At 44.3% G+C, this 27,018-nt stretch overlaps 1 protein-coding gene across 1 annotated transcript in view; it reads right to left on the bottom strand.

Moving 5' to 3' along the window:
* PTPRH (protein tyrosine phosphatase receptor type H) overlaps positions 1-27,018 on the bottom strand; it is a 200,480-nt gene that overhangs the window by 38,931 nt on the left and 134,531 nt on the right. Inside the window, exons 8-12 of the mRNA XM_040428959.1 lie at positions 24,854-25,123; positions 22,735-22,998; positions 20,321-20,590; positions 17,377-17,646; positions 1,208-1,525 (exon numbers count right to left, since the gene is read on the bottom strand). Coding sequence (XP_040284893.1) covers positions 1,208-1,525; positions 17,377-17,646; positions 20,321-20,590; positions 22,735-22,998; positions 24,854-25,123 — 1,392 coding nt within the window. The remainder of the gene's footprint in view (positions 1-1,207; positions 1,526-17,376; positions 17,647-20,320; positions 20,591-22,734; positions 22,999-24,853; positions 25,124-27,018) is intronic.

Genomic DNA, 27,018 nt, shown 5'->3' with positions numbered 1-27,018 from the left:
ACAATGTCTCAGACTCAGATCCAACCAATCAAGGCGCCTTCTCTAGTAAAATAGCTGGATTATTTGCCAGTTAGCAGCTATTCCTGAGTGTTATATGTAAGGACTTGTTTTATCTGTCTTAGTTATCTGCTTATTTTTCTTACATCTTCATATTCTCTTATCTTTGATGACATTTTGGGGCTTTGGAACTAACTCCTCAAGTTACAATGGTTTCAACATACAATGGTCGTCCTGGAACCAAATAATATTGTAACTTGAGGGACCACTGTACATCAAAGCAAGATTTTGGGTCAAAAATCACAACTAATCACATCACAGCTTTCATCTTACCAGAGCTGTGATTGGTTTCTTTTGGGCACCCCAGACTTCCTCTGTTAGACAGTTTCAACTGCCCCAATATTTTAATAGAGACGGGGTAAGATTAGTAATATTGTGGGAACGGAAGGGGGTAATTTTTAGAGGATAAAACTGAAACGCATGGGTGACCTTTGTATTATTTTGGTGAAGGCTTCATATGGTATCTACTTTATATTATGGACAATATACTGATGTAGCAGAGCTTTACTTGGCAAGAATAAATCACTGAGCTCATTTGAAGTTGATTTAAAAAAAATATTTTTCGAGAAAAATGCTTGTTAACAATAAAAAGAGGTGAGGCCAGAGGGAGGTGACAAGTGTATTGGCTCTGGATGCCATCAGGGCGAGCCGACAAGTCACTCTGCTTTGGCCAGGTATTTTGATTAGGGGCTAAGGAGGATGCCACTAGGTTTTTGGGGTCTTTTTAAAAAAATGCCATGACATCTATAAGTTTTTCAAAAATGTTTTTTTAGTGTGGCATTTTTTTGTCAGATGTTTTACTCCTGTTTTCTTCGTCTCATAAGAAACGTTTGAAAAAAGCATGCTTTACAATTTAAAACAAATAACACCAGGGGATAAAAATGTGCAAGGAAAGTGTTGTAAAATGCCACCATAACAATGCAATAGTTGTATAATTTTATGCATGTAACATCTGGCCATGCCATTTTTTTTGCTCCCACAAAAATGGAGACAAAAAAGCAAAAGAAAGAATCACCCTCAAACAAAAAACGGAGTGTTTGTCCCAGGTGAAGAAACATTTCACTGCTCCTCTGAACAGATCATGTTACGACACATAACGAATCTTGTGATGCCAGCTACAGATATACTAATCGGCTCTGCCATAACGTACCTGTTTCATCAGTGATGGTGCTTGGCGTGCTGTATGAAATAATTAACCCTTTTGCTTCAGCCATACGATTGGCGGATCCGGAAATCGGATATTTTGCGTAACTTTCAACTTTGAAGGTGTAGATGGTTCCAGGGATCAAACCATCCAAAACACACGCTTCTTCTGTTACATACTTCTCTGATGTATTGTTGCCATCTACATAGACAGTGACCCGATATCCTGACACAATACTCCCAGGAGTATTCGGGAGAGTCCACTTTATTGTGGCGCTGTTGTTGTTTATGCTGCTAACAGTTACCTTTTCTGCAGAAAGTGGCTCTGAAACAAAAAAGAAATTGCATTTAACCCCTTAAGGACCGGGCTCATTTTCACCTTAAGGACCAGGCCATTTTTTGGAAATCTGACCAGTGTCACTTTAAGTGCTAATAACTTTAAAACGCTTTGACTTATCCAGGCCATTCTGAGATTGTTTTTTCGTCACATATTGTACTTCATGACACTGGTAAAATGAAGTCAAAAAAATTATTTTTTTTGCACAAAAAAATACCTAATTTACCAAAAATTTGGAAAAATTTGCAAATTTCAAAGTTTCAGTTTCTCTACTTCTGTAATACATAGTAATACCCCAAAAAATTGTGATGACTTTACATTCCCCATATGTCTACTTCATGCTTGAATTGTTTTGGGAATGATATTTTATTTTTTGGGGATGTTATAAGGCTTAGAAGTTTAGAAGCAAATCTTGAAATTTTTCCGAAATTTACAAAAACTCAATTTTTAGGGACCAGTTCAGGTTTGAAGTCACTTTGCGAGGCTTACATAATAGAAACCACCCAAAAATGACCCCATCTAAGAAACTACACCCCTCAAGGTATTCAAAACTGATTTTGCATACATTGTTAACCCTTTAGGTGTTGCACAAGAGTTATTGGCAAATGGGGAGGAAATTTGAGAATTTGATTTTTTTGTCTAATTTTTCATTTTAACCCATTTTTTCCACTAACAAAGCAAGGGTTAACAGCCAAACAAAACTGTATCTTTATTGCCCTGACTCTGCTGTTCACAGAAACACCCAATATGTGGCTGTAAACTACTGTACGGCCACACAGCGGGGCGTAGAGTGAAAGGTGCGCCGACTGTTTTTTTGACACCATGTCCCATTTGAAGCCCCCCTGATGCACCCCTAGAGTAGAAACTCCATAAAAGTGACCCCATCTAAGAAACTACACCCCTCAAGGTATTCAAAACTGATTTTACAAACTTTGTTAACCCTTTAGGTTAAGATTTAATGGAAAATAGAGACACAATTTCAAAATTTCACATTTTTGGCAGATTTTCCATTTTAATATTTTTTTTCCAGTTACAAAGCAAGGGTTAACAGCCAAACAAAACTCAATATTTATGGCCCTTATTCTGTAGTTTACAGAAACACCCCATATGTGGTCGTAAACCGCTGTACGGGCACACGGCAGGGCGCAGAAGGAAAGGAATGCCATACGGTTTTTGGAAGGCAGGTTTTGCTGGACTGTTTTTTTTACACCATGTCCCATTTGAAGCCCCCCTGATGCACCCCTAGAGTAGAAACTCCAGAAAAGTGACCCCATTTTAGAAACTACGGGATAGGGTGGCAGTATTGTTGGTACTAGTTTAGGGTACATATGATTTTTGGTTGCTCTATATTACACTTTTTGTGCGGCAAGGTAACAAGAATTAGCTTTTTTGGCACCGTTTTTTTTTTTGTTATTTACAACATTCATCTGACAGGTTAGATCATGTGGTAATTTCATAGAGCAGGTTGTCACGGACGCGGTGATACCTAATATGTATTACATTTTTTTAATTTATGTAAGTTTTACCCAATCATTTTTAAAACAAAAAAAAGTTTTAGTGTCTCCATAGTCTAAGAGTCATAGTTTTTTCAGTTTTTGGGCGATTATCTTAAGTAGGGTCTCATTTTTTGCGGGAGGAGATGACGGTTTGATTGGCACTATTTTGGGGTGCATAAGACTTTTTGATCGCTTGCTATTACACTTTTTGTGACGTAAGATGACAAAAAATTGCTTTTTTTACACAGTTTTTTTTTTTTTTTTTACGGTGGTCACCTGAGGGGTTAGGTCATGTGATATTTTTATAGAGTCGGTCGATACGGACGCGGCAATACCTAATATGTATACTTTTTTTTTATTTATGTAAGTTTTACACAATGATTTCATTTTTGAAACAAAAAAAAATAATGTTTTAGTGTCTCCATAGTCTAAGAGCCATAGTTTTTTCAGTTTTTGGGTGATTATCTTAAGTAGGGTCTCATTTTTTGCGGGATGAGATGACGGTTTGATTGCTACAATTTTGGCGTACATGCGACTTTTTTGATCACTTTTATTACCTTTTTTTGGGAAGTAAGGTGAGCAAAATTTCAATTTCATCATAGTTTTTTATTTTTTATTTTTATGGCGTTCACCGTTCGGGTAAAGTAACATGACCGTTTTATAGATCAGGTCGTTACGGACGCGGCGATACCAAACATGTGTAGGGAATGTTATTTTTTTAATTTTTAATCGGTGATAAATGTGTTTTTTGATTTTTACTTTTTTTTCACTTTTTTTCACTTTTTTTTTTACCCAGACCCACTTGGTTCTTGAAGATCCAGTGGGTCTGATGTCTGTATAATACAGTACAGTACAATATATATTGTTCTGTACTGTATTTTACTTACACTGAACAGATCTATGCTTTCAGCACAGATCTATTCAGCACCATGGACAGCAGGACGGCTGAGAGGCGTCCTGTTGCCATGGGAACCTTCCCCGTCTGCTCAGAACTGCGCAGACGGGGAAGGGTAAGGATGGGATCTGGCGGGGGGCTGTCTGGGAGCTCTCTCCCTCTCCATCGGGGGGCTGCAAAGGCACAGCAGCCCCCCGATCGGAGAGGGAGGGAGCTCCCTGAGCTGTTAACTTTTTCCATACAGCGGTCCGTACGGACCGCTGTATGGAAAGGGTTAAACGGCTGACATCGCATCACTGATGTCAGCCGTTTATACCAGGGTGTCAGCAATGTGCTGGCACCCTGGTATACCCACTCTACACCAACGATTATTCATTGGGAGGCGGGCGGGGGATCGCGATCCCGCCTGCCGCACCGCCCGCCTCCCGCACCGCCCCCACCGCCCGCAACACCCCCCCTGCACCTCCCACCGGGCTAAAATCATTCAGAGGTGCAGGGGGGGGTGATAAAAATATATTTTCGGCACACTAAAGTTTCTGATCGCCGCGGTCAGGGACCGCAGCGATCAGAAACTGCAGAAAGCGCAACAAACCGCAGGTCTGAATTGACCTGCGGTTTGTTGCGATCGCGGACATGGGGGGGTCACGGGACCCCCCCGCGCATTTAGCCGAGGTGCCTGCTCAATGATTTGAGCAGGCACCTTGTTCCGATCACAGCCGGCCGGGCGGCAGTGATCGGAACAACACATGACGTACCGGTACGTCATGTGTCCTTAAGGACTCGGGAAACATGCCGTACCGATACGTCATGTGTCCTTAAGGGGTTAAAACTAAGAGATAAAACATACAACGCATCTGAAGCCGATTTTTGTCCAGAAACAGCACCACTCTAGTTCTTAGGCTGTATCTGGTATTGCAACTAAATTCAAGTCATTGAGGGTCCATTCACACGTCCGTTGTTTCTTTCCTGATCTGTTCCGTTTTTTGCGGAACAGATCTGGACCCATTCATTTTCAATGGGTCCTGAAAAAAAATCAGACATTGAGCTGAACGGAACAGATCAGGAAAGAAACAACGGACGTGTGAATGGACCCTTAGCTGCCATGCCAGACATAAAACAGAGTAGACTCTTTTTCCTCCAAGCTCATATCATGTTACAGGTTAAAGGTTTATACCATTTTGAATGCAAAAATGTAAAATCAGACTTCATATAGTATATGACAATATCTCTCTAACTTTCTGTACTTCACATGGATCCAGAGATCTCCCCATTCTGCTAGATTTTCTTCAGGATGGCAGCTCAGGGGGCGTGTCTTTTTATCAGGGGGTGTGTCTTTTGTGCTGCAGCTCTCTCCCTATAACAGCTCAGGGGTGTGTCCTCTCTGCTGTAGCTTTTTCCCAATCACAGCTCAGGGGACATGTTCTTTCTGCTGCAGCTCTCTCCCTGTAACTGCCACAGCTTCTAATAGAAGATACGGCTGGTAGCAGTTGAGGATTTAAAGGGAACCTGTCACCTCCCAAAAGCATCCCAAGCCGCCAGCAATACCTGTGTGTAGCCAGCAGTGTGTTTCTGATGATGCCTCTCTTCCTGAAGGCAGATGCAGCAAAAGCTCAGAAAACGTTGTTTTATCCCCTGCCCGGCACGCTCCTCCACACATGTTTGAAGTCAAGGAGGCAGTGGCCTCCTTGCTTCAAGTCACGGTAACGGCGCCCCCTTCCCTGCCCCTTCGCTCTGACTGACAGCGCTTATGCAGAGAGTTTGGCAAAGCCAACCGAACTGCCGGCTGTCAGTCACAGCAAAGAGGCAGGGAAGGGGGCGTGGTTACCGTGACTTGAAGCAAGGAGGCCGCTGCCTCCTTGACTTCAAACATGTGTGATAAATAGCAGGGGATAAAACAACGTTTTCATTACTTTTGCTGCATCTGCCTTCAGGAAGAAAGGCATAATCAGAAACACACTGAGGGCTACACGCAGGTACTGCTGGTGGCTTGTGATGGTTTTGGGAGGTGACAGGTTCCCTTTAAACTCAATGCGTGCGAACATCTCAGCGAGGTGGATGGAGAAATAAGGAAAAGAAAAAACAGCAGGTGGCGCTATACAGATACATTTTATTGAATAGCTCACTGGCTATATGAATTACATGCAATTACAACAGTATTCAGATCCAGGAGAGGGTTGAAAAAATGTAGAACATTTTTTGTGGGACAACCCCTTTAAGATAGGCACATGATTTGGAGTAAGTGAACTCTGCCATGTGGTTTCATAGTCACCATCCTCCGGTGCTTACATCGCAGGCACAAGGACACCAGTTTTCTTACAAGTGGGAAGGGCGTGAGGAGCTGCGTTGGGACAGGGCTTAACAGATTTAAGATTACTTACACTTGAAACCATCCCCAGCGACTATCTGGCATGGATTTCACATACTGGTGGATGTACCTCCCAAGATATGAGAATATAATTAAGAGGCAATTTTTTTTTTTGCAAATATCGTGCCTCTCATGATAGGGCAAACTAGATCAAAACTAGTATAAGAAATACTATTTTTGATAAATTCCTCTCATAGTTTACAGCACATAACTGAAGCCATGCCCTCTTTCTAGAGATGAGCGAATCGAAGTTGACGAAGTGGAATTCGATACACATCTCAGGAAAAATTTGATTCGTACCGAATCAGAATTTCCTCATCTTCGTGGTAACGAATCGCATTTTTTCCGAAAATGGTTACTGCACGTGTTAGGACATGGAGCAAGGAACTCTGGGAACGAGGAATCACCCACAATGACATGGATGCAGCCAATCCGCAGCCAGCCAGCCCTGTGATGTCACAGCCCTATAAAATAGCCTCAGCCATCTTGGATTCAGCCATTTTCCAGTGTACTTAGTGCAGGGAGAGACATCAGCAGGTGCTGGGAACATCGCTAGGAAAGACTTTAAAACTTTTATTTTGCTGTATAGAAGTTCAGGTAAAAAAATAGAGAGGAATCATTTTACAGTATTGCAGCAGAACAGGGTTCAGTAGGGGAGGTTACAGCCTGGGTAATAAGAACAATCCTATTACACCTTGCTGCACTGACTGCGGATCCAAATTACCATTATACAGCTCTGTAATTCCAGCAAACCATTCTTGTTATTGGGGTGCAAGTGCTGTTTGATACAGCCATTAACAGGATTTATTACAAGGAAAAATTTCTACGTCTTATTTGCCCTTGTGCAGTGCAGTTATATGTTCTAAAGCATTTTTTGGCTTGTATTAGTGGGGGAAAAAAGGGCTTATTAGCCGTTGAGTGGTGAAGTGAGAAAATTACAGCCCTTTTTGGCGTGTATTAATGGCACAAAATATATATATTTTGCCGTTCAGCGGTGCATTATATGTTCTAAAGTACTTTTTGGTGTGTATTAGTGGCAAAAAAAATATACTGTATATTATTTGCCGATCAGCGGTGCAGTTATATGTTCCGAAGCCTTTTATGGCGTGTATAAGTGGAAAATAAATAAGGGCCTACTTGCAGTTCAGCAGTGCAGTTATATGTTCTAAAGCCCTTTTTGGCGTGTATTAGCAGCAAAAAATATATACACTGCTCAAAAAAATAAAGGGAACACAAAAAAAACACATCCTAGATCTGAATTAATTAAATATTCTTCTGAAATACTTTGTTCTTTACATAGTTGAATGTGCTGACAACAAAATCACAAAAAAAAAAATGGAAATTAAATTTTTTAACCCATGGAGGTCTGGATTTGGAGTCACCCTCAAAATTAAAGTGGAAAAACACACTACAGGCTGATCCAACTTTGATGTAATGTCCTTAAAACAAGTCAAAATGAGGCTCAGTAGTGTGTGTGGCCTCCACGTGCCTGTATGACCTCCCTACAACGCCTGTGCATGCTCCTGATGAGGTGGCGGACGGTCTCCTGAGGGATCTCCTCCCAGACCTGGACTAAAGCATCTGCCAACTCCTGGACAGTCTGTGGTGCAACGTGACGTTGGTGGATAGAGCGAGACGTGATGTCCCAGATGTGCTCAATTGGATTCAGGTCCGGGGAACGGGCGGGCCAGTCCATAGCATCAATGCCTTTGTCTTGCAGGAACTGCTGACACACTCCAGCCACATGAGGTCTAGCATTGTCTTGCATTAGGAGGAACCCAGGGCCAACCGCACCAGCATATGGTCTCACAAGGGGTCTGAGGATCTCATCTCGGTACCTAATGGCAGTCAGGCTACCTCTGGCGAGTACATGGAGGGCTGTGCGGCCCTCCAAAGAAATGCCACCCCACACCATTACTGACCCAATGCCAAACCGGTCATGCTGGAGGATGTTGCAGGCACCAGAACGTTCTCCACGGCGTCTCCAGACACTGTCAGGTCTGTCACATGTGCTCAGTGTGAACCTGCTTTCATCTGTGAAGAGCACAGGGCGCCAGTGGCGAATTTCCAATCTTGGTGTTTTCTGGCAAATGCCAAACGTCCTGCACGGTGTTGGGCTGTAAGCACAACCCCCACCTGTGGACGTCGGGCCCTCATATCACCCTCATGGAGTCTGTTTCTGACCGTTTGAGCAGACACATGCACATTTGTGGCCTGCTGGAGGTCATTTTGCAGGGCTCTGGCAGTGCTCCTCCTGTTCCTCCTTGCACAAAGGCGGAGGTAGCGGTCCTGCTGCTGGGTTGTTGCCCTCCTACGGCCTCCTCCACGTCTCCTGATGTACTGGCATGTCTCCTGGTAGCGCCTCCATGCTCTGGACACTACGCTAACAGACACAGCAAACCTTCTTGCCACAGCTCGCATTGATGTGCCATCCTGGATAAGCTGCACTACCTGAGCCACTTGTGTGGGTTGTAGACTCCGTCTCATGCTACCACTAGAGTGAAAGCACCGGCAGCATTCAAAAGTGACCAAAACATAAGCCAGGAAGCATAGGAACTGAGAAGTGGTCAGGTCACCACCTGCAGAACCACTCCTTTATTGGGGGTGTCTTGCTAATTGCCTATAATTTCCACCTGTTGTCTATCCCATTTGCACAACAGCATGTGAAATTGATTGTCACTCAGTGTTGCTTCCTAAGTGGACAGTTTGATTTCACAGAAGTGTGATTGACTTGGAGTCACATTGTGTTGTTTAAGTGTTCCCTTTATTTTTTTGAGCAGTGTATTATTTGCCGTTCAGCGGTGCAGTTATACACTCACCTAAAGAATTATTAGGAACACCTGTTCTATTTCTCCTTAATGCAATTATCTAGTCAACCAATCACATGGCAGTTGTTTCAATGCATTTAGGGGGGTTGTCCTGGTCAAGACAATCTCCTGAACTCCAAACTGAATGTCAGAATGGGAAAGAAAGGTGATTTAAGCAATTTTGAGCGTGGGATGGTTGTTGGTGCCAGACGGGCCGGTCTGAGTATTTCACAATCTGCTCAGTTACTGGGATTTTCACGCACAACCATTTCTAGGGTTTACAAAAGAATGGTGTGAAAAGGGAAAAACATCCAGTATGGGGCAGTCCTGTGGGCAAAAATGCCTTGTGGATGCTAGAGGTCAGAGGAGAATGGGCCGACTGATTCAAGCTGATAGAAGAGCAACGTTGACTGAAATAACCACTCGTTACAACCGAGGTATGCAGCAAAGCATTTGTGAAGCCACAACACGCACAACCTTGAGGCGGATGGGCTACAACAGCAGAAGACCCCACCGGGTACAACTCATCTCCACTACAAATAGGAAAAAGAGGCTACAATTTGCACGAGCTCACCAAAATTGGACTGTTGAAGACTGGAAAAATTTTGCCTGGTCTGATGAGTCTCGATTTCTGTTGAGACATTCAAATGGTAGAGTCCGAATTTGGCGTAAACAGAATGAGAACATGTATCCATCCTCTGATGGCTACTTCCAGCAGGATAATGCACCATGTCACAAAGCTCAAATCATTTCAAATTGGTTTCTTGAACATGACAATGAGTTCACTGTACTAAAATGGCCCCCACAGTCACCAGATCTCAACCCAATAGAGCATCTTTGGGATGTGGTGGAACGGGAGCTTCGTGCCCTGGATGTGCATCCCTCAAATCTCCATCAACTGCAAGATGCTATCCTATCAATATGGGCCAACATTCCTAAAGAATGCTATCAGCACCTTGTTGAATCAATGCCACGTAGAATTAAGGCAGTTCTGAAGGCAAAAGGGGGTCCAACACCGTATTAGTATGGTGTTCCTAATAATTCTTTAGGTGAGTGTATGTTCTAAAGCCTTTTGTGGAGTGTATAAGTGGAAAAATATAAGGGCCTATTTGCCGTTCAGCGGTGCAGTTCTATGTTCTAAAGCCCTTTTTGGTGTGTATTAGTGGCAAAAAAATATATATTTGTCGTTCAGCGGTGCAGTGATATGTTCTAAAGCCTTTTGTGGTGTGTATAAGTGGAAAAAAATAAGGGCCTATTTGCCGTTCAGTGGTGCAGTTATATGTTCTAAACCCCTATTTGGCGTGTATTAGTGGGGGGGGGGGGGGAGGGCTTATTAGCCGTTTTGTGGTGAAGTGAGAAAATTACTGACTTTTTTGGGGTGTTTTCATTTCCTTTTTATTTATTTATTTATTTGATCTAACAGTATGTCAGACAGAGAAGTGCCAGGCCCTGCACAGGGAAGTGGCAGAGGCCTAAATGTTTCTGGCACAGGCAAAGGTCGCAGCAGAGTAAGGCTACTTTCACACTGGCGTTTCTGGGCCCGCTTGTAAGATCCGTTTCAGGGCTCTCACAAGCGTCCCAAAATGGATCAATTTAGCCCCAATGCATTCTGAATGGATAAGGATCCGTTCAGAATGCATCAGTTTGCCTCCGTTCAGCCTCCATTCCGCTCTGGAGGCGCACACCAAAACGCTGCTTGCAGCGTTTTGATATCTGCCTGACGATGCGGAGCCAAACGGATCCGTCCTGACTTACATTGTAAGTCAATGGTGACGGATCCGTTTTCACTGACACAATATGGTGCAATTGAAAACGGATCCGCCTCCCATTGACTTTCAGTGTAAGTCAAAACGGATCCGTTTGCATTATCATGAACAAAAAAACTATTTTTTATTTTTTTTTGTTCATGGTAATGCAAACGGATCCGTTCTGAAAGTATAAAAGCGTTTGCATTATAGGTGCAGATCCGTCTGTGCAGATACCATACGGATCCGCACCTAACGCAGGTGTGAAAGTAGCCTAAGAGGGCGTTGCAGCAGGAGTCGCAGTGAGAGGCCTGAGTTCTCAGTGTCATCTAGCGGTCGTGTCTTAACCAGCAACCCAGCGGTTCTTGAATGGCTCACTCGGTCATCCACTTCGTCCCTAGTGACATCAGACACCCCCAGCCAAGAGTCGGTGGGTTAGTCAGACACAACCCTTAGTTGTCATGGCCCGGGAGCAGGCCCTGTGCCCTCACCTGTCCTTAACCTGCCTCTGTCCTTTTCTGTTCCCTCAGCCAGAGAAGTATTATATGCTGTGTGCTCAGCTCCACTATACAGCGAGGACGAGCAACTAGAGGACAGTCAGCAGCTACTGGCCAGCCAAGATGTGAAGAAGACATCTGCCGCTTCCTCTGGTAGGCGGGCAAGTAATGATGAGGAGAGTGGCGTGGGAGCTGGTGTTGCGAGCGGTCAGGCTCCTGACCCAGAGACCATTGAGGCGGACATCAGTGACGTGCACACAGTACTCGATGATGATGATGATGTAGCTGATAGCACTTGGGAGTCGGGTGAATTAGGGGCTTCATCATCATTGGGAGAAGAGGGTGGTAGCTTGCTCGTGAAACAGCAAGTCGCTAGCATGGCCGGGAGTCAGCAGGGTGGCAGCAGTGGGAGGTCGGGAGCCAAACATGCTCGGGGTAGACCACTCGCTTCACAGGGGCCTACCCGGAAAGTAGTGGTGCAGGTGCAGCGTCCCACTCCTGTAAGTGGGCCCTACAAATCTTGTTATATTATATGTTGTACCATGTTGTATTGCACTTTTGTATAAAGATTCCTGTTAACAGGCTGTTAGGTGCACTACGCATATTCCACCACTAGATGGGGATATCACCACAGTATATATACCACAGTTCAGGCCTAGTTAGAGGAGTTTAGAGTGTGGGAATTGGAGGATATGGAGTGAGAAGCAAGGGGGAAGGAGAGGACCCCTCTTAGCTCTCTCTTGGGCTCCACGACCCAGAGGAGCCAATTTGTTTGTGTCAGTGTCAAGCTAGGAAAGCAGGCAGAGGTGAAACCTTTATTCTACCGTCTACTCTTCCGGAGTGCCAAGTGGATTTTACCATTTTCTATGTGGAGACAATAGCCATTATTCTAGGCTTTAGGCGCCTTTGTATCAAGGTGAAGGATTTATTAGCTTCCGGCAGCGTCACCGTTACTTCAAGGACAGACATGCCATCTGTTGCATCACTTGTGTGTAGAAGATAAGGACATGAACCACCTTTACTGAGATCAGAACAAGGCAAAGAGCTGACTACCAGTGAGTACACAATCTCCTACTATAGCCTGAGATATAGCCACATATACATACCACATCCAACCTCCATGTTCATAAGAGACTGTTTATATCTGGATGTAAATTGCTGTCAAGACCCTGTTTACAGTAAAGTTTTTAGTTGGATTCAAACCCTGCCTCATTCTTCCATCTCCATACTACAACCACTCTCATCATTTTGCACCACCAAGGTGCTGGCGTCACGACATTGCCTAATTCAGGGGCCCAGCTACACAAGCATCTAGAAAATTCAATCACCATCAAGGGCACCTCGATCACCACCTGGCCGGTGTCCCCTGTAATAGAGTGTGCCCCGGAGAATTTGGTGCTGTTCTCCCCTACACTGCAGCCTGGCCCAGGGAGCGTCAAAACTGTGAGTAAAGAACTAACTGTTTATTATTCCTTGGTACACCGTCAACCTCACAATTTATTCCACTGTGGTCCCGGCTCGCTGCACAGGGGTTCACGGAAGCAGCGGCGGTAGCAGTCAGTCAGTGCGGAGTGTTGGGGGCAAAATCATCTACTCAGAGGTATGCCGGACAGTCCGGTATTCTGGCTCCCTGTCCTCCGTCTGGCGCAGTGCCTAGACTGACACAGGGATGTCCATCCTTTCAGTAGCTCACGCTCAGACAGCAGCATTGCACTGTCTGAGCGTGAGCTGCAGCAACTGATTGAGGCTTCTCTCACCCCCAGTCAGTCACGAGAGGCACAGACATGGCTCCCTGTGGCTGACTGAGGGGGAGAGAAGCCCCACGGGCTGCCCCCAGCTCACCTTCCGGTCTGAAAGTTTTACCCTCTCCTCCCCCGTGTTTTTTCGGCCGGCGGTGGGGGCGTGGCTTCACAGAGGCAGGGCGCTGCTTCACGTGGTTTGGAGGCATGGTTTGGGGCATTGTGGGCATGGTTTGGGCCTGGGAGAACCGGTGCTTCGATGTGGTGGTCCAGCCTGCCGCAGCAACCGCTGCATCACCCAGTGGAATGCACCTGATTTCAGGCAGTCAAGGCTCCACCACCTCAACCGAAGGGAGCTGCCTGTCCTTTTCATCATCTGCTGGTCCTGATGCTCCTGCTCCTCCTCTTACTCCTCGTCAGTCATTCTGTCAGCATTCGATCACCGAAGCGATTGCTAAGAGATAACAGTATGCATGCACTTATCCAACGGCGCAGAAGCTGAAAGTGCTCTTGGCCAAGTTGCTGGTGCTGCAGTCCCTCCCTTTCCAAGTGGTGGACTCTGCACGTTTCAGAGAACTGATGGCTTGTGCCGAGCCGAGGTGGAGAGTCCCAAGCCATCATTTCTTTGTCAAAAAAGCAATACCAGCCCTGCACACGTATGTAGAACAGAAGGTGGGTCAGTCCTTAAGCCTGTCGGTGTCAGCCAAAGTGCACAGCAGCGCCGACGTGTGGAGCTTTAACTACGGTCAGGGACAATACATGTCCTTTACGGCCCACTGGGTGAATGTGGTTCCTGCACAGCCACACCAGCAACTTGACCAGGTGACGCCGCCTCCACGTTCTCACACCGTTGGTCCTGCAACAATGTCCGCCTCTGCCTCCTCATCCTCCACCGTGTCCTCAGCCTCCACTGCAGGGACAATTCACAGTGCCCCTCCAGCATACCACATGTGCAGGGCACGGCGGTGTCATGCTGTTCTGCACCTCATTTCCCTGGGCGAACAGAGTCACACAGGGGAGGAACTGCTTGATGTCCTTCATCAAGAAATCGAATCCTGGCTTTCTCCGCGACAACTCAAAATCGGAACCATGGTTACCGACAATGGGAAGAACATGGTGTCGGCGCTGCGTCAAGGAGGGCTGAGCCATGCACCCTGCATGGCACAAGTGTTCAATCTGGTTGTCAAATGGTTCCTGAAGTCTTCTACTCATCTGCAAGACATCCTAAAAATGGCCAGGAAACATTGCACACCCTCCTAGAGCTGCAGCGGCAGAACGGCATCCCACAACATAGGCTGATATGCAACGTTTCCACCCGTTGGAATTCCACCCTCCATATGTTGGACCGACTATACAAACAGAGAAAGGCCATAAACGATTTCTTGATGATCCAAGCGGATGGGAGTACTCCACTGTGTAACTTCGATATCAGCCAGTGGCAGCTCATGCGTGACACCTGTCGTTTGCTCAGACCCTTGGAGGCCACGTTATTTGTCAGTCGCCAGGACTACGGGATGAACAACATCATTCCACTGCTTCATGTCCTGTTACAGATGCTGGTAAATCTGGCTGGTCAGGGGACTGGGGATGTGGCGCCTAGATCTCACGTCCACATGGGCCCTGTGGGGGCTGAACTGGAGGAGCAGGAGGACATTGGAGCACAAGCAATGTGTAGCGAAATGGGTGGTTTTTCTACACAGGAAACAGGAGAGGAGGAGCAGGAGCAGCCAAAGGAGCTAAAGGGCGATGAGGAAGACGAGGCAGAGGACCCAGACACACCGTGGCAGTATGCAGTAGAGATGGAGACAGGGAGTCCCTCCGAGTCACTTGCACAAATGGCCCGATGCATGCTCACTTGCTTGCGTAGTGACAGCCAGATGACATCTGGCTCTCCACCTTGTTGGACCCTCACTAACGGTCCAAAATGGGGGCCTTTTTTACACCCACTGAGAGGGAGGTCAAACTGAACTACCATAGAGACATCCTATGTAGTCAGTTGGCCGCTGCCTATCTGCGCCATCGTCCATCCTTTCACAGGTCTGACCGGGGGGGGGCCCTCTGCGCTCACGTTCCTTTGCCATGACAGTTCCAGCTCCATCAGCAGCAACTTGAGTCCAGAGTCGCTGATGAGCAGCTTTCTTCACCCGCCTAGTGAAGAAACTACTCACCAGCAGCAGCAGCAGCTAGACCTAGAGCAGGACCTGAACCAGTAGGTGTTGGGATACTTGGACAGCACCCTGCCACCCCACATTAAAGATCTGCTGGACTACCAAACTGGATTTGTGGCCACAACTGGCAGAGTTTGCCTTGGAAAAGCCGTCCTGCCCGGCCAGTAGTGTGGCATCAGAGCGGGTGTTTAGTGCGGCGGGCGCCATAGTTACCCCAAGAAGAACTCGCCTGTCCACCCAAAATGTGGAGAGATTGACCTTTGTCAAGATGAATCAGGTGTGAATCAGCCAGGATTTCCACCCACCAATACCTGATGCATCAGATTAGATCATCCATGGTGCCACACCAACACTTAGACAAAAGAGACAGTTTTTTTTCGGCTACCTGCCTCAGCTACTATTCTGATGCTGCCACCTGACTGATGCCACACATCTGATACCAAGTGCTCCTTCTTTCACCCACCATCTTCAGCTGGTACTGATATTGCCACCCACCTCCCCACTCTGTGGTCTCCTGATGCTGGTGACACCTCTACACTATGTCACCTTGCCACTCTGTGGTCTCCTGATGCTGCTGCTACCTCCACACTATCTCACCTTGCCACTCTGTGGTCTCCTGATGCTGCTGCTGCCACCTCCATACTGTCATTGTGCCACTCTGTGGCCTCCTCCTGATGCTGCTGCCGCCACCTTCACACTCTGTCATTGTGCCATCTGTGGTCACCTCATGCTGCTGTTGTTGTTGCTGCCACCTCCACACTGTCACTGTGCCACCTTGTGGCCTCCTTCTGATTCTGCTGCTGCCGCCACCTCCACACTCTGTCATTGTGCCACTCTGTGGTCTCCTCATGCTGCTTCCACCTCACCACTATGTCATAGGGCCACTCTGTGGACTTCTCATGGTGTTCCCACCCTCCCCACTTCATGACTGGGACACTATTTTGCCTTTTGGCCTGGCTGACATCATCATTTATTTGACCCTTCTTCTGATCTGTCAGAAGGAAGGAAAAATGAGACGTACAACGGATTCTGTCTATTTAACAGCTGTAAGGCCTGCATGACATGGTCTCTATTTTGCATCAGAATTGGCTTATGATTTGGTAGCCAAAAGCACGAGTGGGTACAAAATACAGAAGACATGCAAATATTCCATTCATGTGTCATCTCTGTTTTGGATCCACTCCTGTTTTTTTTGGCTTTAGCAATACTGATGGATTACTAACCAAATGCTGACCGAGTGAAGGCGGATGCTCCACAGACAGGATCCGTTTTTTGGGGGTTATTGTTCTGATGGATCAGAGGAATGGCAAAATAATCAGGGGGGCTCTACTTGTATAAGCGTATAATGGAACAGGTTCTGTAGACATCTATGTGGAATCAGCTGCCAACGGTTTAAAAGGAGTGCGTTTATTCTTTACGCTAACATTGACCTGTTAGGCTGAGTTCACACTTGAGTTATTTGGTCAGTTTTGACCCGGTGACTGCCCAAATAAGTGAAGTGTGCAGTGATTCTAAGAACGACACCTGTCATCTGCATGTCATACTGACTCACAGTATAATTTCACTACCACAGCAGACTCTCTATGAGTGTTACTGCAAGGCACAGTGTTCTACACCACTACAAAGGCTCTCTGCAGCCAGGAAATAGCCGTTTTTAACAGGATTCACCATGAATAAATGTGGATCGAGAAATTCACTCATCTCTACCCCTTTCTGCTAAATCTGTGATGTAAATCTGCCCAATTATTTATATCATGTATGTATAGACATAAACCAGACCAGTAGATATGGTATAATTTTGTCAGAGAGGACATGTCCAGTTTAGTAACTAGTTGCATCTCCTTGAAATAACAATTCTGGAGCATATTTCTTATAACTCATTGTGCCATTCCTTTGTTATTCCTCCTGGAATGTATTAAAAAATCTAGGCGTTATGATTTCCTGTGTCAATGAGATGCGTTTCAACACAGTCTCACACTTGGGAGTACTGTGACAACTCTGCATGGACATTTCCCGCTGACAAGGGGAATGCGGACGCCAGGTTGTGAATTCATTCATATATTTCCAGGAAGAGTAACAGAGCAGCACAATCCCTTTAAAAATGTAAAATAGAAAAAACAATCTTACTGGTCACTGTGTAGATTACAGCCTCAACACTTAGGATTTTCTTGATCACAGACGTGACGGTGATGTTGTAGCTATGTCCTGGCAGAAGGTCCTTTATGTTAAGATGGGTGTCATTAGTATAAGCTGAATGGTTCCCTGATGTCATTGTATCTATCCATATCACTTGGTAGTCATAATACTCTTCATTAGGATCTGCTGGGGCTGACCAGTTAACATATATTTTGGAGACATCGATTGCACTCCACTTAAGATTTTCTGGTGCGTTGGGCACTAAAATAAAGGGAAGAAACCACATTTCTTTTAAATTTGACCTTTTAATTATACGTTTTATGGAAACATTAAAGGGCTCTTCTGGGATTTTACATTTTCTGTATTTGTGCTCAAAAGAAATTGTATAATATGCATATTTAACAGATTCCACTGCAGACCAGCTTCACAGGTTTTGTCCCGCACTGATTAGATGTCATGGCAGGTTTTCAGGGTAGCCAATGGCTGCTCGTCCCATCTACAGTTACAATGCCTCCTCCAGTGATTGGCTGTAATAGTGTTAACAGGGATGGGCCATCATTATAGTTGAATGTCTAGACATGCCATGAACCCTTGACCACTCCAAAACCACCTTCTTCTAATTAGGTGGGTTCACCATTCCAGGAAAGTGCGCTGCAGCCCCATCCAAGTGAATGGGACCAGCTGGAGTTCCCTGCATAGCTGGGGAGCAGGTGAGTATGCTTTTGAAACAGGTACAATAGGCTGGGGTTGAAAGTTAAAAAATTCTGATGCCCTAGATCAGGCATGCTCAACCTGCGGCCCTCTAGCTGTTGTAAAACTACAACTCCCACAATGCCCTGCTGTAGGCTGATAGCTGTAGGCTGTTCGTGCGTGCTGGGAGTTGTAGTTTTGCAACAGCTGGAGGGCCGCAGTTTGAGGATGCCTGCCCTAGATGAACAGGAGGGGAGGCACTTCTGATGGCTCTATTTCACCCTCGAATGGAGCTAGAGCTGTGATCTTGGTCTTGTTTTAAAGCTAATAATCTAGTCTGAATTAGGTTGAAGTGAGAGCTGCATATACTGTTCTTGCAGCTAATACTGCTTATGACCACTGGAAAACATTAAGAAGAAAAGGTTACTGGTCCTTAAAAGGGTTGAATGACTTATGTAAATTACATTTATCATGTAGACAAAGTTAATACAAGGCACTTACTAATGTATTGTGATTGTCCACATTGCCTCTTCTGCTGGCCTGATTCATTTTTCCATCACATTATACACTGTTCATATCCAGGGGTTATGACTACATTGCAATCCAGCAGTGTTGGCCGTGCTTGCACACTACCTCTCCGGTGACCATGACTGCAGGAGTGCGCATAGGCTTGTACTTTTTCCTGTTGTGTGTAAGCACAGCCACCTCTGCTGGATTGCAGGGTGGTTGTAACCCCTGGAAATGAGCAGTGTATAATGTAGTGGAAAAATGAATCCAGACAGCCAAGGAGGCAATATGGACAATCACAATACATTAGTAAGTGCCTTGTGTTAACTTTCTCCACATGATAAATGCGATTTGCTGAAGTCAGACAACCACTTTAAGGCCAAAATTAGTTATGTCACTAAGTAGTTAAAATTAATTTAAGGAACCAGTTGTGTGCCAATTATATTTACTTGAGTCATACATTCAAAATCTGTAAAAATTCAAAAAGTGACAGATAGAGGGTTAATACGGTTGTTCCTCCTAGCTATTTAAAGGTGTATTCCCATCACAAGCAATGGGGGCATACCGCTAGGATATACCCCCTTTGTCTGATAGGTATGGGTCCTATCTCTGGGACCCGCACCTACGCTGAGCATGAAGCAGGGAGAGCCGTGGTTGAAGACCCAGGGTCTAGCCACCTCCAAGTGCTCTCCCAATACAAGTGAATGGGAGCGCACAGCGCTTGAGGGGCGACCGCTCCCATTCATTTCTATGGGGCCAACGTCGGCTATTTTCAGCGGCCCCATAGAAATAAATGGAGGGCGGCTGCTCCCACCTTGGTATAGGTTTCTGGTATAGGTGTGGGTCCGCTCCGTTTTTTGGTATAGGTGCGGGTCCCAGAGGCAGGTCCCTATCAGACAATGGGGGCATATCCTAGCGATATGCCCCCATTGTCTGTGATGGGAAAACCCCTTTAAGGCATATCTGCAAAATATGCCATAAATATTTGATAGATGCAGGTCCCACCCCTGGGACCCAGTCCTATCTCAAGAATGGGGCACCGGGGCGCCTGCATAGCTTTCTCTATTCACTGCTATGGTATTTCTGAACATAGCCCCTTCACACATGTGCAGCTTTCTCCATTCATGGCTAAGTTTCTTCTAAAAGTGGCTGTTTAAATCTAATAGCAATGAATGGAAAAAAACACGCATAAATGGCATCCTCTCCATTTACAGCAGAGCCCTGTCCTTGAGATAGGAGCAGGTCCCAGTTGTGGGAACTGCACCTATAGGACATTTATAGCATACCCTGTGGATATGATATTAATGTGAAACGAGGCAACACTTTTAAGTCGTTTTCTCCTCTCTTCTGTACTGAAATCTGATGATGTGTTCTTCACACTGCTACTTCAGCACATGGTACAATACTTTATGTATAACACATAGGGGGTCAATTACTAAGTGATATATGCCAGTTTTCTGGAGTATATGTGCCTCAGATTGCGGCGCAAATAACCTTTGCGCCGCATGAGCCAGGTCTAAAAAAAAGGGGGAGTGGGTGGAGAAGTCACCTGGCTTAAATTTAGACCAATGGTGGATGCGCCGAAGTTATGTAGAAGCCAGTGCCTCTACATCACTCCAGTGGATCCATTGCCAGTGCAAGGGGTTATTAAGACCGGCGTCTAAAACGGCGGTCTTAATAAATAACCCCAATAATTTATTAAGGGATATACATAATCGCTATGTAATTGCGAACTTACTTGTTGTTAAGGATACAGTATTGGATGATTGACTGTAAATCCCATTCTCAGTAACTGCAAAGACAGTGAGGTTGTAGTCTTCTCCTGGCTTTAGATTCTCTACAGCTACAGAGTTGTTCTTTAGAGAGGAAATCCTGAAGGAAGGTGAGCCTTGACAATCCACAGTGTAAGTATATGTTTTATTATTAATGTCCTGGGAGAAATCCCACTGAAGAGTCACCGTGGTATTTGATACCTCAGATTCTTGCACTCCTTGGACTATGCTTGGTTCTTGAAATAGAAAATATTTTTTTAAGCAAATGAATCATATCTCTTCTAATCCAATATCTAACACTGTTCTCAACACACAATACCTAGATATTAGCTTCCACAAGAACAGACAGAGCTATTTGGTGGCTTTCTGTGGGTGCCATAATTTACTGGTTCCAATTTCTGGTTGCTCCTCAAGCCTTGGCTCACAGAATTATGAGCACTGGTGCGGACTTACAAGCTTGAAAGATGTATGTACGTGGTGGGTACCACCAATTTAGGGCTTATGCACATGGCCGTAGCCATTGTTGCAGTCTGCAAATTGCCAATCTGCAAAACACAGATACTGGCCATGTGCGTTCTGCAGTTTTTCATCCGGCCCTCTATAGAACTGTTCTATCCTTGTGCAGCATACGGGTATATTATAATGTGTATCTCCCTTTAAGAAAGTTAGGCCTGTAGCAGGCAATTCATATTCCAGCCAGCAGAGGGAGCCCCCAGTTTAGTATAAATAGGCCAGGGCCTAGCCTGGAAGGGGGGGGGGGGGGGGGGGGGGGAGTTGGAAGTTTCTAGTTCAGAGTGAGTTCTGAGAGATTCAGGACTTAGTAACTAGTGCAAAAATTGCACCACTGGTGTGGAGGATCATTCCCACCCAGTTTTCCAGGTTAATTATACCTGAGGTACTCTAAAGATAGAGCCTGCCATCAGGAGAGAAGAAAACCTCTACAAAACCTCTGCTCAAGGGTTATCACCGTGATTTGGGTGTCTGGACCTTGAGGGTATTGCCTACAGCCAGGAACTAAAGCAGGAGAAGAAATAAGTATACCCCTGCAGAGAGAATAGTTGCCTGAAGGGTATTGCTGCATTTAGCGTAAGAGGAAATCCCTGATCCTAGGAGGCCTGTCTTGAAGTTAGTCCTTTTGCGACGTTGCGTAAAAGCCTGAACCACTTCTGTAACTGTATGTAACGTGTGGAATAACTCTGGAACTGTATTCACTGACTGTTCATCCATCTTCAAATTCGTTCAGTAAAGTTAACCTGTTATATAAATATCAGGATTGCTCAATTATTCCACCTATCACTACACGGTGTGTCACCGTTCAATTGGCACTGGCGTCACGACATTTATCAACTGCCTGTTCCAGTGTTGACCCGACTGAAGACGACAGTGAATCCCAGGTTAGTGGGTTGCCCTGCACTACAAAGCCCTGCATACCTAAAGCTACACTACTGACCCCCTGGGATACTGCACTTGTCCATAATGCAGACAAGAATAGAACAGGTTTTTTGCAGGTGATGCGGAATGGACGTATGGATGCGGACAGAACACAGTGTGCTGTCCGCATCTTTTGCAGCTTTGCAGCCCCATTGAACTGAATGGGTCCGCATCCATTTCACGAAAAATGCGCATTGGATGTGGGAAAAAAAAAATCAATGGTCGTGTGCATGAGCCCTAAAGGGAACCTATCAGGAGCTTGAACAAGCCATAAGCAGAGGAAAGATACATGAATAGCTTTCTGACTGCTTTTCCATGCCCATTCTGCTTGGATGGCAGGTTCCTTCCTATTTGTATATTGCAAAATAGTTGTTTGTACCCAAAGAGCTTGTTGAGATCTTCTTGCTGCCCATGGTTAGGGCAGTATGAAGCACCTGACATGTTACTTTAAGCCTAAATCCCATGTTCTCTGCAAATACATATTTGGGGTGATTTATCAAACTGGTGTAAGGTAGAACTGGCTTAGTTGCCCATAGCAACCAATCAGATTCACCTTTCATTTTTGACAGCTCCTTTGGAAAATGAAAGGTGGTATCTGGTTGGTTGCTATGGGCAACTAAGCCAGTACTTCTTTACACCATTTTGATAAATGACCCCAACTGTGTTCCTTAGGTTCCTCTGAGGAAGAAGACCCTACAAGGGTGGATTACCAGTGTCCCCTTATCACCGTAGCTTTGAAAGACCTATATGTGCTCTGGCATCTGCCTGGGCAGCATCCTGAGCATACCCCAACCGTTCTACAGTAGGTGGAGCCAGGTGTTCAAGGTGGGTGAGGAACCAGAAGGCACAAACCTCTTCTACATCATTGGGAGGGACACTGTAAGACCCTCTTTACCAAACATGTATATTAGCTGATAAAAGATGAAAATTTTGTATTACATGAACTTACGTGTTGTTGCGTTAGCAACATTAGATGATTTACTATATCTTCCATTTGAGGTGACTGCAAAGACTGTGAAATTGTAGTTCACTCCCGCCTGTAGATTTGTCATTACTACAGTGTTTGTCTTAATATTTGTCTTTTTGTTTTCTCCTCCACCATCCACAGTATAAGTGTATGAATGGTTATTGGGGTCAGGAGAGAAAGTCCACATGAGGGTCACAGAATTGTCTGACTTAGAAATTACAGTCAAGTTCTCGACAGGAGAGGGCACTGGGGAGATATAAATGCCAAATATTATAGATAACGTGCTCTTTATTGTAATTTGATGTAAAGTTACTGTAGGTTTTGAAGTGCATGTGAACCTACAATAAGAAGCCACTTTACCAAAAACATTCCTTTTACTGCAATTTTCAGAATAATTTCAGAGGCATTTTTCACTTTGCCAAATATAGGAACAACCATAGCCTTTTTCTATACCAGGGATGCCCAACCTGTGGCCCTCCAGCTGTTGCAAAACTACAACTCCCAGCATGCCCGGACAGCCTAAAGATATAAGGGGCATGCTGGGAGTTGTAGTTTTGCAACTGCTGGAGGCACACAGGTTGGGCATCCCTGGTCTATACAGAAATTTTAGATTACAGAAGAAAATATCAATGTCATAAAGGTAGATCATGCAGCTTCTATGGATCCATGGAGTAAGGGGGCACAGCCCTTTTGTTTCCATCCCCTTTGCTACTGATAGGGGAGAAACTGAAGAAATCCCCTCTCTAGACATGCTGGACAGACAAAGGATCCATGCTGGACAGTCAATGGAGCAGGAAGAAAACATCAAGTCCTTTTGTCCTAACCAGCACCATAACATGGGCTTATTTCTGATCCTTGCCCTCTATTTCTGTGTACACCATTAATAGCAGGCAATCCTGCCTCACGTTATGGTATGGGTTTGAATGTCAGAACAAAAGTTTCCATGCAAAACTGGTGCATAGATGTATGAAAATATCATGAGAGTTTCCGGTTTACTTAAAACGGCCCAATCTTTTACTTTAAATGTCCTAATCTGTAATTTCAGAAGAACATGCACTGCAAATGTCACTGCTTGAGTACAACTCATTCCACTTAGTGTATAGAATATAGCATATGGCGACAAATTTATTTCAGATCCTTTTCATCCTTTCCTCGCAGAGGAAGACCTCTGAAAACCACATCCCTTCACCAAAAGGGATAAATTTGATTATGTTCATAGGTGATAACAACCATAGGCCAAAGGCTATTGTAGCTGCCTATGGACTTTTTACTAGAAACCAGCTCAAAATAAGACACCATGGCCACCACTTCTTTTCATTGTGGTGTTTCTATGTAGCAGGCAGCGCCTGTACAGCTTTCTTTATTCACTGCTATGGAATTTCTGAACATAGCCCCTTCACACATGTGCAGCTTTCTCCATTCATCGCTATGGTTCTTCTAAAAGTGGCTGCTTAGGTCCAATAGCAGTGAATGGAAAAAAACACGCATAAACGGCATCCTGTCCATTTACAGCAGAGCCCTGTCCTTGAGATAGGAGCAGGTCCCAGTTGTGGGAACTGCACCTATAGGACATTTATAGCATATCCTGTGGATATGATATTAATGTGAAATAAGGCAACACTTTTAAGTAGTTTTTTCCTCTCTTCTGTACAGAAATCTGATGATGTGTTCTTCACACTGCTACTTCAGCACATGGTACAATACTTTATGTATAAACTCTCCAAAACACATAGGGGGTCAATTACTAATTGATATCTGTTAGTTTTCTGGAGTATATGTGCAGCAGATTGCAGCGCAAATAACCTTTGCGCAGCACACGCCAGGTCTAAAAAAGGGGGCGTGGGTGGGGAAGTTATTTTATACGCATGTTTTAGGCGCAGAAAATGGTCTAGATTTAAGCCAGCAAGGAAGCTGGCTTAAATTTAGACTAAATGGTGGATGCGCCAAAGTTATGAAGAAGCCAGTGCCTCTACATAACTCCGGTGGATCAATTGTCAGTGCAAAGGGTTATTAAGACCGGCGTCTAAAACGGCGGTCTTAATAAATAACCTCAATAATTTATTAAGGGATATACATCATCGCTATGTAATTGCGAACTTACTTGTTGTTACAGATACAGTTTTGGATGATTGACTGTAAATCCCATTCTCAGTAACTGCAAAGACAGTGAGGTTGTAGTCTTCTCCTGGCTTTAGATTCTCTACAGCTACAGAGTTGTTCTTTAGAGAGGAAATCCTGAAGGAAGGTGAGCCTTGGCAATCCACAGTGTAAGTATATGTTTTATTATTAATGTCCTGGGAGAAATCCCACTGAAGAGTCACCGTGGTTTCTGATACATCAGATTCTTGCACTCCTTGGACTATGCTTGGTTCTTGAAATCGAAAAAAAAAATTTAAGCAAATGAATCATATCTTTTCTAATCCAATATCTAACACTGTTCTCAACACACAATACCTAGATATGAGCTTCCACAAGAACAGACAGAGCGATTTGGTGGCTTTCTGTGGGTGCCATAATTTATAGTGTTGAGCGCGAATATTCGAATAACGAATTTTTATCTCGAATATCGCAACTTCGAGATTTCACGAATATTTTGAATATAGTTCCATATATTCGCGAAATCGAATATCATTTTTATTTATTTTTTTCATCTGAAAATATAGGATTCCTCCCTGCTTCTTGCTTGTGGGTCAATGAGCCATTTGCCCACAAGCAACTGAATTGAAGCTGGAAGGAATCACGTTTTCAGATGGACTAAATATGACGAATATTCTAAATAAAGAATATATTGCTGTATATTCGATTTTAGAATATTCGTCCTATTCTAATTTAAACCAATAATCTCGGCTATAATATTCGAGTTCACGAATATTACAACAGAAAAATCGTAATCGTTAATACGTGTGCCCGAGCTCATGACAAAATCGTTATTTAAATCAACTTCAGCATACACCTCCCCGACAAGCGTCCCCGTCACCATGGTAACGCCTGTGGGTTAGAAAATACCATCGGATCTGAGTTTTCCCTGAGATCGTAAAATCTCAGATCCGATGGTATATTCTAACCCACAGGTGTTCCCATGGTGACGGGGACGCTTGTCGGGGAGCAGTATGCCAAAGTGGAATATTATTGCTCTAACTTCGTCTTTTAGAATATTCGTAATATTGCTCTAACTTCGTCTTTTAGAATATTACGAATATTCTAAAAGATGAAGTTAGAGCAATATTATAAATATTCGTAAAATACACATAGATTGTAATTTAGCTAATATAGTGCTATAATCCTTTTTTTTTTGTCAAATTTTTTTTGCCTCTTCTGAACTTCAGTTTTGGAAAATATGTACACTATTAAAAAAAATTACTATAGCAGTATATTAGCTAAAATACAATCTATTTGTGTATTTTACGAATATTCTTAATATTGCTCTAACTTCGTCTTTTAGAATATTCGTAATATTCTAAAAGACGAAAGATAGAGCAATATTACGAATATTCTAAAAGACGAACTTAGAGCAATATTAAGAATATTCGTAAAATACACATATAGATTGTAATTTAGCTAATATACTGCTATAGTATTTTTTTTAATAGTGTACATATTTTCCAAAACTGAAGTTCAGAAGAGGCAAAAAAAAATGAGAAAAAAAAAAGGATTATAGCACTATATTAGCTAAATTACAATCTATATGTGTATTTTACAAAAATTCGTAATATTGCTCTAACTTCGTCTTTTAGAATATTACGAATATTCTAAAAGACGAAGTTAGAGCAATATTAAGAATATTCGTAAAATACACATATTAGCCTAGCCATAGTCAATTAGTCATAGGAACGTTGGTTTATACTGTCAAAAGAAAAATCGCAATACGCGAATAATTAAATCGCATATTATTCGCGATAAATGGAATAATTACGAATATTCGATTTAGACGAATATAACACGAATATTCGCGAAATATCGCGAAATCGAATATGGCACCTCCCGCTCATCACTAATAATTTACTGGTTCCAATCTCTGGTTGCTACTTAAGCCCTGGCTCGCAGAATGATGAGCACTGGTGCGGACTTACAAGCTTGAAAGATGTATGTATATGGTGGGTACCACCGATTTAGGGATTATGCACATGGCCATAGCCGTTGTTGCAGTCTGCAAATTGCCAATCTGCAAAACACAGATACTGGCCATGTGCGTTCTGCATTTGTAACGCCCCAGAGCGGCCTTACCACCTTTGTCTGGCCCCCACTATCTTTAATGGTGCATCCTGT

This window comes from Bufo bufo, chromosome 1 (genome assembly GCF_905171765.1).
Source record: "Bufo bufo chromosome 1, aBufBuf1.1, whole genome shotgun sequence".
In the NCBI taxonomy this organism is placed as follows: domain Eukaryota; kingdom Metazoa; phylum Chordata; class Amphibia; order Anura; family Bufonidae; genus Bufo; species Bufo bufo.
The sequence above is the reverse complement of the archived record's forward strand: the minus strand, read 5'-3'. Positions and strand labels throughout refer to the sequence as shown.